This window comes from Propithecus coquereli, unplaced genomic scaffold, assembly GCF_000956105.1.
Source record: "Propithecus coquereli isolate 6110/MARCELLA unplaced genomic scaffold, Pcoq_1.0 Scaffold33, whole genome shotgun sequence".
NCBI lineage: Eukaryota > Metazoa > Chordata > Mammalia > Primates > Indriidae > Propithecus > Propithecus coquereli.
In genome coordinates, this window is record NW_012148952.1 from 6,635,960 (window position 1) to 6,648,797 (window position 12,838).

General features: G+C 43.9%; 1 protein-coding gene across 1 annotated transcript in view; it reads right to left on the reverse strand.

The window, feature by feature from the left end:
* MGAT5 (mannosyl (alpha-1,6-)-glycoprotein beta-1,6-N-acetyl-glucosaminyltransferase) overlaps positions 1-12,838 on the reverse strand; it is a 213,135-nt gene that overhangs the window by 95,092 nt on the left and 105,205 nt on the right. The window contains exon 10 of the mRNA XM_012650516.1: positions 679-812. Coding sequence (XP_012505970.1) covers positions 679-812 — 134 coding nt within the window. The remainder of the gene's footprint in view (positions 1-678; positions 813-12,838) is intronic.

Genomic DNA, 12,838 nt, shown 5'->3' on the forward strand with positions numbered 1-12,838 from the left:
AAAAAAAAAAAAAAATTATGGCATTTGCCTACTGAGGCAGAATTCCATATAAAAATATTTGCATTGCCTGTCAACAGGTCACACCCGATCTGGTTCCTTCCCCAGGTGTACTCTGGAAGTCATCCCAGGAGGGCAAAGGGGCCCAACGCTTTTGGAAAAACTGGCTGAGTCTGCAGCCAAACACTGTCTTTCATCCAAGACCTCCCTGAGCAAACCGCCCACCATCAGCTGCAGTTAGGTGAGTACTGGCTACAGCCGAAAGGATGTGAAGGCCACTGCCTTCCCCAGGAAAGGGAGCTGCCGACCTTCCCAGAAGGCAGAGGAAGAGACTCACTTGGCAAAGTTTCTCCCACTGCTTAGCCCCAGAGAGATACCCACCCCTTCGCGGCCCTGGCTCTCGGAAGCAAGTACAAGATGTGAAGGAAGCCGGAATGTGTCACTCCTGCCACGCAAAGAGTGAAGGGATTTGTTGTACAGCCACTACCTGGATGAGCAGGCACACCCTTGGTGAGAAAACCAAATGCCGAGCCACCAAGCCCGTGCATGCTCCTATTTACCTCTAAGCAGGTCCCATTGAGCCCTGGGCACTTGGCTTAATTACTCCCTGGATCAAAGGTAAATTAAATTACCCAACAAGCTGCTTTTCGAGGAGAGAGAGAGATGCACAGGCTAACTCACCTTCCAGAAGCTATCCACTTTGCCATACACCAGGGACTGGTTCTGCCTTTTGATTTCATTGATGTGGCGGATGTCGCTCGAGTTCAGGTGCTGCTCGACCACAAACCCCAGGAAGCTGTTGTCTGGGGTGTGCGCTGATATGGAGAGGAAAGGAGAGGATTAGGGTTAATCAGCAAGAAGAAACAACAATTATAAATGCGACCCAGGCCATCTCACCATCATTAATGTTTTCACGTCACCCTGCTCTTCCTTACCTGAGGCGGGTGAGGGATGGCTCTCCCCCACACGTCCCAGCAAAACCTTCACATAGAAGTAATTCTCCCCAGGATGGATTAACCTGAACCAAATCCTGCTATTTTTAGGGGAAAAATCCATCTGCCTAAAAATCATTAAGCTGTACGCCCTCCTCAGGGCAAGGTTACCGTCTGTCTCCTGGCAGAAATGCCCTCGTCCGGGTGTCAAAGGCCAGACGTGCAGGAGCCGAATCAGACTTTCTGCACGGGGTAGGCCCCACAGAGTCAGCCCTGACTCCAGCCACTTGGGGACAGAGCAAGCAGTGCCCCCCCTCAACCTTTCATCTCCTCTAAGAACTACTCACCAATAAAAGATGTAATTATGGGCTATACCGAGCAGGTTCCTGGAAAGACGGCAGAATAAAAGGCCAAACTCCCTGGGGCACAAACTACTCCAAAAAACCAACCACTGCAAAGGAACAGCGTCTACAGGGTAGACTATTCTGGGTTTCCCTCATTTGAGTTCTACAGCTTCGTTATTAAAAGAAGTTAGAACACTTGACTAAGGGGGAAGGCAACTTCACACCCTCCCCAAACATTTGTATCTTGTGCCGATAATTTTAAAAGAATGTCACCAGGAGGTAAGAATCAGGCAACAATTCTCTCTAGATGAAGCACAGACTCCTCCACCTTCATTCTGTCCAGAGAACTGTCAGCGTTTCAGGAGATGGTGCTGCAGAGGCCGCATATGGCCGATACTAAACGAAGCAAGTGCACGGCTTCACTCTGACCTGGATAGAACGGCTATAAATAACACGAAACCGAATTCCTCCTGGTAATTAAGATACACTAGAGATTCCGTCCAGTCCACACTGCAGCGTTAGCCACGTGCATTCCAAGGTGGGTGGACGACAAACGGAAGATGCTGGTCCCTTCAGCTTGTCCTGGTTCCCAGGACTGAGGCACCCGTTCCCAGGCAGGGTGGTGGCACAGAAGCCCCTCAAGACAGAGGGAAGGACAGAGGCAGGTGGGCCTCCAGCCCGGGCCTAGGAATCGGGTGCCCCGGCTCCACCCTCACCCACCCTGCGTGCAGGGGAACCAGATGAAGAGGGAGGCTGGCAGGAAGCCCTGAGCTGGGCAGGTGCACGAGCCGTGTTGTCATTCGTCGTCTCCCAGGCTTCTGCCTGATGGGGGTGACAGAACGAGGAGATAATGGGGTTGTGGCTGGGGACTTGTGTTCGGTCTGGTCAATCTGTTATTTCATTTCTGCATTTTTGAACAAGCGCCCAGAGGCAATGGCAATGGCTGCAGTTGGCTGAAAAATAAATTACTGAATAAATTCTACCGCCAGCAAGAGGCGATGGCTGCTTTTTTTCCCTTTTTGAGGAGCTGAGGGCAGGAGGGATTTGAGGAATACAGGGAGGGGAAGAGAGCCTGTGCGAGCTCCTGGTGTCATTAGGCAGCTTAGAATATGTCTTGGTAAAAATTTCTGTTGGTCCCACAAATTTTGAACTAGAATCTGACACTCTGTACTTCGGGATCGTGTTTTCTATTTTCAGGAAATTTATGAGGTGATTAAAGCTCCGTGCTTTAGGTATCTGTTTCCACAGTTCAGGTATTTGGTCCCTTTGGGGGCACTTAAAAAAAATACTCTGGCATGTAAAATACTCAACAGGTCTTATTTCACATTATAATGTACTAAGGCATAGTCAAAAATAAAATGACTGTTAAACCCAAAAAAGAAAAAAAAGCACATATACGTACATATTTTTGTGTTAAAGGTTCCCCTAAGCTTCTAGCTTGAATGGTGAGAGGAAAGGGAAGAAATAATCTAGTTAAAAAACTTGAACAGTGGGCTTTGCTGCATTACGACTGCAGTTTGATACTAAATCAGTGTTGACGCTGTATGAAAGAATGGATCACACACCCAAGCTCTCCCTAAGTTTCCATCCACACACTTAACTCAACGCCCGTCTCCCCTTGTGAGATGTTCACTTGGGGATCAATAGCCTAGAAGTGCAGTTTAAGGACCTCAGGTGAGGCTTAAGGAGACCTACAGGTGGTGCTTACAAACAGCACCCCCGCATTTGACGGGCCGAGGCCTGGGCACCACGCACACCTCTCCACGTCTCTCTCCCCACAGGTAACTCTCAATTTGCCACAGGACACGGAGCCTCGGCACCAGGACGGTTTGCTCAGCTGTGACTTGTCCCAGCAGGTGATTCTGAAGTAACCACAAGCCTGAGTGGCTCGCTCCCAAGGAGCTGGCCACCAGCTGGTGCCTGCTTGGTAATATCTGTAGAGAGCGCCCTCGTCCTCAAACAAGGGTTCCTAACATTGCTCATAATAAATCAAAAGCCACAAGTTCAGGCTGATGCTATATGAAATGACCCTTTCATTGAGATCAAACCCCAAACTAAGCTTTCTCTTTTGCTCTGTCTTAAGATGGGAACATAGATCTGAGTTGTCTTGGGAGGGTTTCAAAGAAAAAGTATTTACATTTCAAGGTAAATCAAAGAAATACCATCATAAATGGGATGCAGGAAATCATTCCAACCCAGAAGATAAACAAATGTGATTTTTTTTTTTTAAAAAAAGCTGATATTTGAGCTCTGACCACATGCCAAGTTCCGTGCTAAGCGTGTTACACTGACTTTCATGTTATCCTCACGACCACCTTATAAAATGTTTGTACAGATGAGAAAGAGTTAAACCCCCCAAGTCTACATGCTAGGCAATGGCACCGCTGGGATTCAGAGCCAGCTTGGCTGGTGCCAGGGCCCGAGCTCCTTAAGCTACTCTCATATACAGCCTGGTAGTCCAAATATTTTATTTTCTGGGCCTTGTGAACTATAATAATAAACCACGCTTCTGAGGAAAATGTTATAAGGTAGACCAAATACATATGAGAGACCCAGAATATCTACATAGTGTGACCTCAGTTTCTCGAGCAACTTGTGTCATATGTGCGTGGGACCACACTGATCTTTTCACAGGCTACAAACTGCAGGAGATTTGCTAAACATTAACAATAATTTCAAAATAGCTTAGGACAAACATCTTTTCTTATTAAGAAAGGCACTATTTTAAGCACTTTGGAAGCACCTATTTAGAAATGATTACGAATCAGCTTGATGTGTTCCCTGAGCAGATTACGGTGATGATTACTTTTAAGAAATACTATTAGCTTAGTTTGAATAATTCAACAACGTTTTGGAGCACTCTTTCTACAAACCAGGTTATATGCTAAGTATTGATGAATCGCAACCTAAAGATGAGTTCCTTCTTTCAAAGAGCTTACCAACTACTTAATAAATGAAGTATACACTATGTATCAAACAGTAATAATGTCTTCTTTTAAAACACAATTCAAAATGTTTAAGTTAAATTGACCTTTCCTTCAATTGTGTAAGTCTACAAGGTCTGTTTTCTCTAGCAGTAAGTCCCAAACGTCTCTGAGAATGTTGTGTATCCCCACACCACCCGGTCGCCAAGGGCAGAAACCCCAGCACCAGCCTGGCTCACTCCTCAGCCCTCAGGCAGCCAGCAGGTCGCAAGGACTTAGCTTCTCAAAACCATAAATTCATTTCCTCATCTCCACCCTTCTCAGTTCAGGCCTCATCCGCTCTTGCCAGGGGTTCTGCAATAAACAAGCTTTTCTTTCTCCTAAACATAAATGGTTTTATCGCATTTCCCAATTATAACAGAAATACATCCTCAGTGTAAAACTTTTTTTTCAGATTACAGAGAAAGATATAAGGGAAAAAAGAAGTTACCCATCCTTTCACCACCTAGAAATAACTAATATCAGTGGGATCAGTGGGCGTCCCCCGCCACCACCAGGCTTAGGGATCTTTTTCTTTTTATCTTCAAACTAAAGTTGGGTCCTACTACACGACTCTTTTGTAAACTTTTTTTCACTTATGCAACATGCCATAGATATCTTTTCAGGTAATAACCACAGCTCATCACACTTGTTAAAACAGTACAATACTTCATGGCCTGATGTGCCTGGACTCACCCCAACAGATGTGGACACGCTATGGCTCTGGTCTGCCACCGTCTCTGTGTGGGACTAACCACCCCTCCCCCAAGCCATGCAATTCTGTTCCCAATAGGTGGTTGGGGTGGTGCCAATCCCGACCCTGACCACCCTCCCCCCACCTCTCCACACCTCCACAGATGGGCACATAACCCAGAGGACTCCACCCAGCCATGGCTCAGTTGAAAGACGCGTTTACAATCCAAGTCCCATCACTCAGTTTTCTCCTTGACTAGTCTGAGCTACCACTGAAGTCAAGTCTTTCTGCTAAAGTCACTAAGCTGGTAGGGTGGAAGTCTAGGGCTGCAGGTGGTTCCCCGTGCCCCTGTGATGACAGCCTGTCTCAGAATGACACCAGCCCAGGGAAGTGCAAAGCTGAGATTAAGGGAGGGGAGAAGGGAGGAGGAGGGAGATGGGGGAGAGAGAGAGGTGTTTTCCGAGGCCTGAATCCAGCTAAAGCTGGTTTCAACAATTCCCAGTGACAAGAGCCAACAAACCCTGTGACAAAGCCAATTTGACAGAGATCCCATCTAATACGCCCTCCCACAAGACATTTAGGATGTGTCCAATTTTTGACTACTTAAATCAATGGGTATCATCTATCACGTCACCCTTTTAAACTCTGTAGTGAGTGTCTGAGCAATCTCTGTACCTATGGCCTTGCCTCTTCCTCCCTTCCTGTTCCCCAGCCCCAGGCCAGTCTCCATGCTGCTTGACAAGATATTCTTTGAAACAAATGGGCAGTTTCCTGCTGAAAATCTTCACCTCCTTCAGAACGAAGCAGGGTCCAGCAGAGCTGGCATTCCAGCTTCATTTCCAGACACACCCCACTGATACATAGCTGTGCTCCACGCTGACCTACCTGGGCTGTTTCTCCATCTTACCTCATGCTGACATGTGTCTGGCATGTCTATTGCTCCCTCCTCCCTCAAAGACTAAGCTCACATCACCTCCCGGTTGGGGGATTTCCTGAATCCCCAAGACTGGGTGTGCCCTTCCTTGGCACCCTTAGACCATGAAGAGTTAGAGCCCTTATCACACATGACTGTCTCCCCTGAGGCACTCTATGCCCCCTGAGGACTGAGTCATGCTTTATGTACCCGACTGCCCAGAGCATATCAGGAATTGAGTAAGCATTTTTTGGATGCATAACTAAGTTAATGATGAATGCTTAATTAACTAGTATGATTGACTTTGTAGATAGGTCTACACTAGTAGGCAGCAGAGGCCATGCCTAAACTACCCCCTCCATCACGCTCTTTACACACGAGCTCCAAAACCAAAGCCCATTCTTGGGATTAATCGTTAGCTAAGGTAGCTCACCGCTCTATCCCAGAACCTAGCCTGGTATATTCTAAGTGTTCAATAAATATTTGTCGAATTGATAAATTAACATATTAATATATCTTTTTATCTAGGCCACAAAAATAGATGTTGGAAAGAAGGAAAGCAAATCAGAGATAACATACTTTTAAACTAAAATGCTAACATCACAGGATTCTAACTTCATTCAACCTTCGTCTCATTTACTGGGCACTTGCTGTGAGCCAGGCTACAACTTAGGAGTTAAAGATACAATAGTGAAAAAGAGAAGCATGGGTTTCCCTTCATTAAGCATGTTCAGCTGGAGAGATGGATAGTAAGTAAATAAAATAATCCAGTGTTATACATAAAGAGGAAATAAACACAACTGGTTTTATAAACAATATAGAACTCTAGTTAATGTCATCATGCTAAAGCATCTAAGGGTTCCTTTATGCATCCAAAAAAAGGTGGCTTGACGGATGGAGAGAGGATTGGCATAAGGATTAATACGTCACAGAACAAATAAACTGTCAGTGGTTGAATCTAGGTTGTAGGTTTCTAGTATACATTTCTTCTACTTTTTTATGTTTGAAAAATGTCATAAAAACATTGGGGAAGAATATTGGCTGCCATCATATTCATGAAATTTTTGCTGATTCCGATGATGAAATTGTCATGACAGAAAAAACTTCACTGAAAAATAAAATTACGTCACACAAGAAGAAATCTGGTTTTAAAAGCTGTACACAGCGATGTTATGCTTCAAACTTTACCAAGACTGATTTTTTTTTTTTTCCCCAAACGGTGGTGATGCCAGGCTCTTCAAGAGAGAAAGCTGGGATACAGGCTAGGGAAACTGTAATGTAGAGTTGAGCTGAAAAAATGAGTACCTGAACTGTTGACAGAAGGCACACCAGAGTAGATTTTTCAAGTGTCAAAAAGCAATTTAAGAGGGAATGGACTCCTTAGAACAACATCACTCCTGAAGGTTGAGGCTCAGACCAAAGGAAACACAAGACTGGTCCTATCAGTGACTGATCTGCACAGAAGTGAAAGGCAAGAGTCCCCCTGATCCAAGTTAAAACCCAAAACGGCAGTATGAATCACGAATAGCTCCTTTGCCTGTCACAGCCTAAAAATAAAACGGAAGCAACAACCCTTAGCTACAGCCAACAGAGTTATCACTCGCATGAATGGGAACTGGCTCCTCTCTAAAATTCCTGTTGGTCAGGCAAGGTTCTGATCCACAAGCTACCATTCCAATCTGATCATGCAAATAAAAATGGCCACAAGTCCCAAATCCTGGGAGAAATTCAAAGAATGTCAAGGACAATCAGGATGGTCTGAACACCTTAAAAGCCCAACCATGTGAGTAAGTTCTGTGGGAAGACAGAAGAGAGTAAGCTGAGGCCACTGCCTAGAAAAGCTTCTGTAATCTTGTTTGTGCACTAGTTCTTCACCTTCCCTATGTGTTGCATGGACTAAAAATTGAATAGGCACTTTTGTTCATTCTAATTTAACTGATACTAATAAAATATTTTCTGAATGCCTACTATGTGTCAGGCGCTCATCAAGATATTAGGGTTTCAGCAATGAACAATACAGATAAACCCCCCAGCCAGATTTCAGGGAAGGAAACATAAATACTAGGAAAATAAAACAGAAGAGTAAAAGTTGGGGAGAAAGGAGTTGCATTTTAAAAGGGAGAGGGTCATAGTGAGTCTCATTGAAGAGACATTTGAATGAAAAACCTGGAGGAGGAGATGGGGAAGTCTAAAGGAAGTATGTTCTGGAAGATGGACAGCCAATGCAAAGGTCTCCAGAGGGGAGTGTGGCTGGCCTACTCAAGCAACAGTGAGGTGGCCAGAGGTGTAGAAACAGACAGGGCCAGACAGGCGGTGGAGCCTGAGGCCCCTGAGGCGACCTGCCTTAACTAGGGGCCACACCCAGGATGTGCCTCACCTCCACGTTCGAGTTTTCTCTGCTCCATTCAACTGGGTCTGTAATTTCTAAAGTAGAAGTATGATAAGGCCTTATTTGTTTGTGCACCCCCAGAATTTGTTGAAAGCAAGCATCTGGAGAACAGAGACTCAGGCCTCCCACAGATGGTCAGGAAATGTGTACTGAACATGTGGGTAAAACCAACAACCAACCAGAGATCCCAACCTAACTCTTAAATTCACTCTCATAAGGAACGAGAAAATACTCAGGCTTAGCCACCTCTTAACCCTTACCCAGGAGCACCTTACAGGGGTTTGGGAAGGGGTGGGAGGAGAAATGGGAAGGTTCCAAACTAAACACCCCCCAAAATCCCCAATCTGCTCTTCACTCAACCCTGTTACAGCTCCCTGTCTTTCCTGCTCCAAATTTCCACGCATACCCAGAACACTCCCCTGCCTCGACTAGAACGTGAGCACTCAGAAGGCAAATTCTTCTGTGTCTCCCCATTGTGAAAGATTCAACACACACGTACGTAAAACGAACCTATACAAATGAAACTTTGCTTAGGGAATGAGGACATGCTCTATGGTAGCGATGGGAACAGTGATACTTTGAAGGAGACTCGGTTTCAAAGGTTATTGAAACATTTATGGGATATAAAAATAAGGTCTGAGATGAAACTTGCCTGAAATCAGGCACGTGGTAATGTCTGCTAATTGCTACTTTCAGCCACAGTCTCCAGGGAAAGAGAGGGGAAAAAAAAATACAAACCTCAACTAGATAAAGATGTTTTACCACTGCCGATGTTTTTACGTAAGCCAGACGAAGCTGTGAAAGTGGGTGTCGTGCAGATAATGAGAGCTATCCAAATACTGGATAATTTGCAGTGCAAGTCATCAATTTTAGAGTTTTTTCTTCTAAATGGTATAGGCAAATGCCTTCTTTATTTTGTTTTTCTGTGTGGGAAGATTCCTTGCATTCATTTACTTAGGTATTTAATACAACATACGTTGCCTGGGACTGCGAAAGATAAGAGAGACTGTCTTCAGGAGTTTAAAACAAGCAGTACGTACAGTAGACTACGGGGACAGACTTCAGTCCTGCGTGAAGAGCCAAGCCAAGCACCTGGCAGCCACAGAAAAAGCAACGGTTAATTGTCAGTAAGAAATAACAGAAGCATCCCCAAATACATACAAATTAGGAGCTAGCCACTTGACAGACCATAAAAGAGCCTTAGAAACCATGGTTTTTAAGTTGAAAAAAAAATATGACATATTAAGTGGGGGGAAAAAAGAGAGATACAAAATTTGAGTATGTATATTACAACTTCTTAAAAATATACACATGAAAAAGATAATAATGGTTACACTAGGGTTAGGGGAGCCATTTTTGGTGGGAGGAAGGCATTCCCTGTTTTTGGAATAACATTACTTTTCTTTATAAATTTGACCCGAAAGATGGATGAAGTCATTTAAATAGAGCTTGCAAGAAAAATAAATTTTGCTTTAAGGGTGATTTGAAGGAGGCAGGAGTGGTGAGGAATCTGTGTGGTGCCTTCAGAGACTAGCAGGCTGCCAGGTGAGGCTGGGGCCAGGAGTTGAGGGGGGAAGGGAGACATGGTGGGGGTGTCGTGTCCAGAGAGCCTAAGGTCTATGAATTCGTAGCTGTGGAATCTGGACATGACCCTGTGGACAAAGGAAAAGCCCTCCAGCCTTAGGAATAGTTGGATCCAAGCTGAGCTTTCAAGAACTGGTTCTGGCAGCCACGGGAAGGCCTTAGTGCCTAGTTTGGAGGCCATGCCAGTCCATGAACCAGGGGCAAAAGAGGAACCAGGGCCTAGGAGGAGGAACAACCAGATTTATCAGCTTCCTACAAAAAACCATCACTTAATATATCTAGTCAAATGGCCTTAGTGTTGTCTGACCACCCATTGGTCCCTCCAGAAGCTGCTTAGGAAGGTATCAGGAATAGCCTATGTCGACACACCCTAAAATGCCCAACTGCAAACAGAACACATGGAGAGGATGGTGCCAGTGGAACTTCTGAGATTGGGGGAAAAACAATACAGAAAACCAAGGCTTTCCAATTTGTACAAACCCCACCAACTTAGCCAGGCAATGGGTTACTTGCTCCTCAAGACACAGCACCAGTGCAACCAATGGTGTGTGTTTCTCCTTATCTTCCTGCTGGGCTCTTTCCAACACGCCTCCCCCATGCCATGCTCGCTCTGCGCTGTACACGTGCTACGTCACTGCCACATCTCACGACGAGACAGCTCCACCTGAATGCCGCATTCTACAAAGATAGCCCTCTATTTCTGCGGTCTCCAAACTTTCCATTGTGCACCCCATCAGTAGAAAACATTCTAAGAACACAGGAGTCTGTGTATACCTTTAATATATGTACACACTTATACATCAATTATATAACGACCATTAGCCCATATATTAAGCAATAGCAAATTTGTTTCATTTTTAAAAATTATCAAGGAATAAATATAACTTCTGATATTTTCTTCTCATAGTCAAAGGGATGGCTTTTCCCTTCAGAACACTATAACAGCTACACTTACCCAGAGGGTAAGGGAATGGGGGATTCCATGTGGAAAGACTTGGCTGGACTGGACCCCACCCCTTCGTCATATGGGAAGGAAGGGACCCTCTCTCAGGGATGCACCCAAGTTCACTGTGGACAGGCCCTAGAAAGCAGGGTGTGGGTGCGGGAGATGCTGTTTTCTGCTGCAAATTCTCCAGCCCAGACACACATCAACATGATAAAGGTCTCAACTGCTTCAATTCCCTATTCATTGCCATATTTCCTCCATTCAAGACAGCCTCTTCACTGAGAAAGTTTTCCCTCCACCTGTTACTTGATGGATTTAGCAACCACTGGTGATGCCTGCCTTGCTCCACTGTCTCATTAAGAGTTTTAAAATGCAGATTTTCTAATTCTTCATTCCTTTTGAATTTATTAGATGTGATTTCCCCATGATTAACAAGTTTCTCTCATCAACGATTCTGATTACCTTAAAAAAATAATTTGTGCTAGAAAAGCAAGATCAAAGCTGAATTCTTTCCCTTTATTTTTCAGAGTAATGAGTTGGTGTCCTAGCAACTTGCAAAGGTGACCCGGCTAGATTCTGCGGGCTTTTCTTGTCTGGCATATCATTCTGGAATCTTTAAATACTCCCCATCATCCCCTTCTTGTATACTGAACATCTTGGCTCCTACACCATACCTGTGCCAGTTTCAAATAACAATATAGATATTTCCCACTACCAATGTACAATCAAAAGACTCTTTAAAAGTCAAAGTAAGTATTTTCTCTGTGTGAGAAGTTAACACCAACCTTGTAAGTTTTTCTCATTTTTTTAATCTTTTTAATCTTTAATCTTTCAATTTTTAGTGAACGCTTTTTAAATTTTTTTATTGTGGTAAAAAACACGTAACATTAAATTCACCATCTTAAACGTTTTTAAGTGTACAGTTTAGTGTTATTAAGTATATTCAAATTGTTGTGCCACAGATCTCCAGAATTTTTCGACTTGCAACAATGAAACTCGGGATACACGTTAAACACTAATTCCCCCTCCCCTTCCTCTCAGCCCTTGGCGACCACTTTTCCACTGTTTCCATGATTTTGACTACTTTAAATTCTTCATGAGTGGAATCATACAGTATTTGTTCTTTTGCGACTGGCTTATTTCGCTTAGCATAATGTCCTAGAGGTTCATCCGCCTTGTGGCATGTGACAGGATTTCCTTCTTTTTTAAGGCTGAATAATAGCCATTGTGTGGATAGACCACATTTCCTTTATCCATTTGTGTGGCCATGGACATCTGGGTCGCTTCCACCTCTTGGCTATTGTGAATAATACTGCAATGAACGTGCGTGTGCACATATCTCAAGACCCTAGTTTGAATTCTTTTGGGTATTTAATTCTTTTTAAATTATGCAAAACATTTACATAGGTCTAAAATCAAAACAAGGTCCATTAAAAAGACATTGACCTTCTACCCCCATCCTTGCATACCTCTCCTCCAATGGTAATCACTTATTAATTTATCTTTCCATTGTTTCCTTTGAAAATACAAACTCATTCACATACACTAATACATACACACATTCTTTCCCTATACTTACTTGTATAAAAGGAAGTAGCTCTAAACTGCCCTGCACCTTGGTTTTTAATCACTTAATATATTCAAGATGCGTCCCTCCTTGAGTAGAGACCTTTCTCATTCCTTTTAACAGTTACATACTACTTCACTCTATCAATGGACCACACTATTCATGCAGTCCCCTATGATGAACACTTGGCTTGTTTCTAATCTTTTCCTATTACAAATAGTGCCACAATAAATGTCCTTGTGAACATGCCATTTCTTATTTTTGTCCACATGTTTGGGATAGATTCCTAGATACGAGTCTGCCTAGTTGAAAGAAAAATGCACACGGAGTTTTACTAGATCTTGACAAATATCCTCCCACAGGGGTAGTACCATGTTGCATTCTAACCACTGGGGTAGAAAAGGACTGGTTTCTCTCAGAACAGCTATCTGTCAAACTTTTGGATTTTTGCCAATCTGAACACGGGACATGGTGTCTTGGTGCAGTTTAAAACACTTCTCTTACTGTGA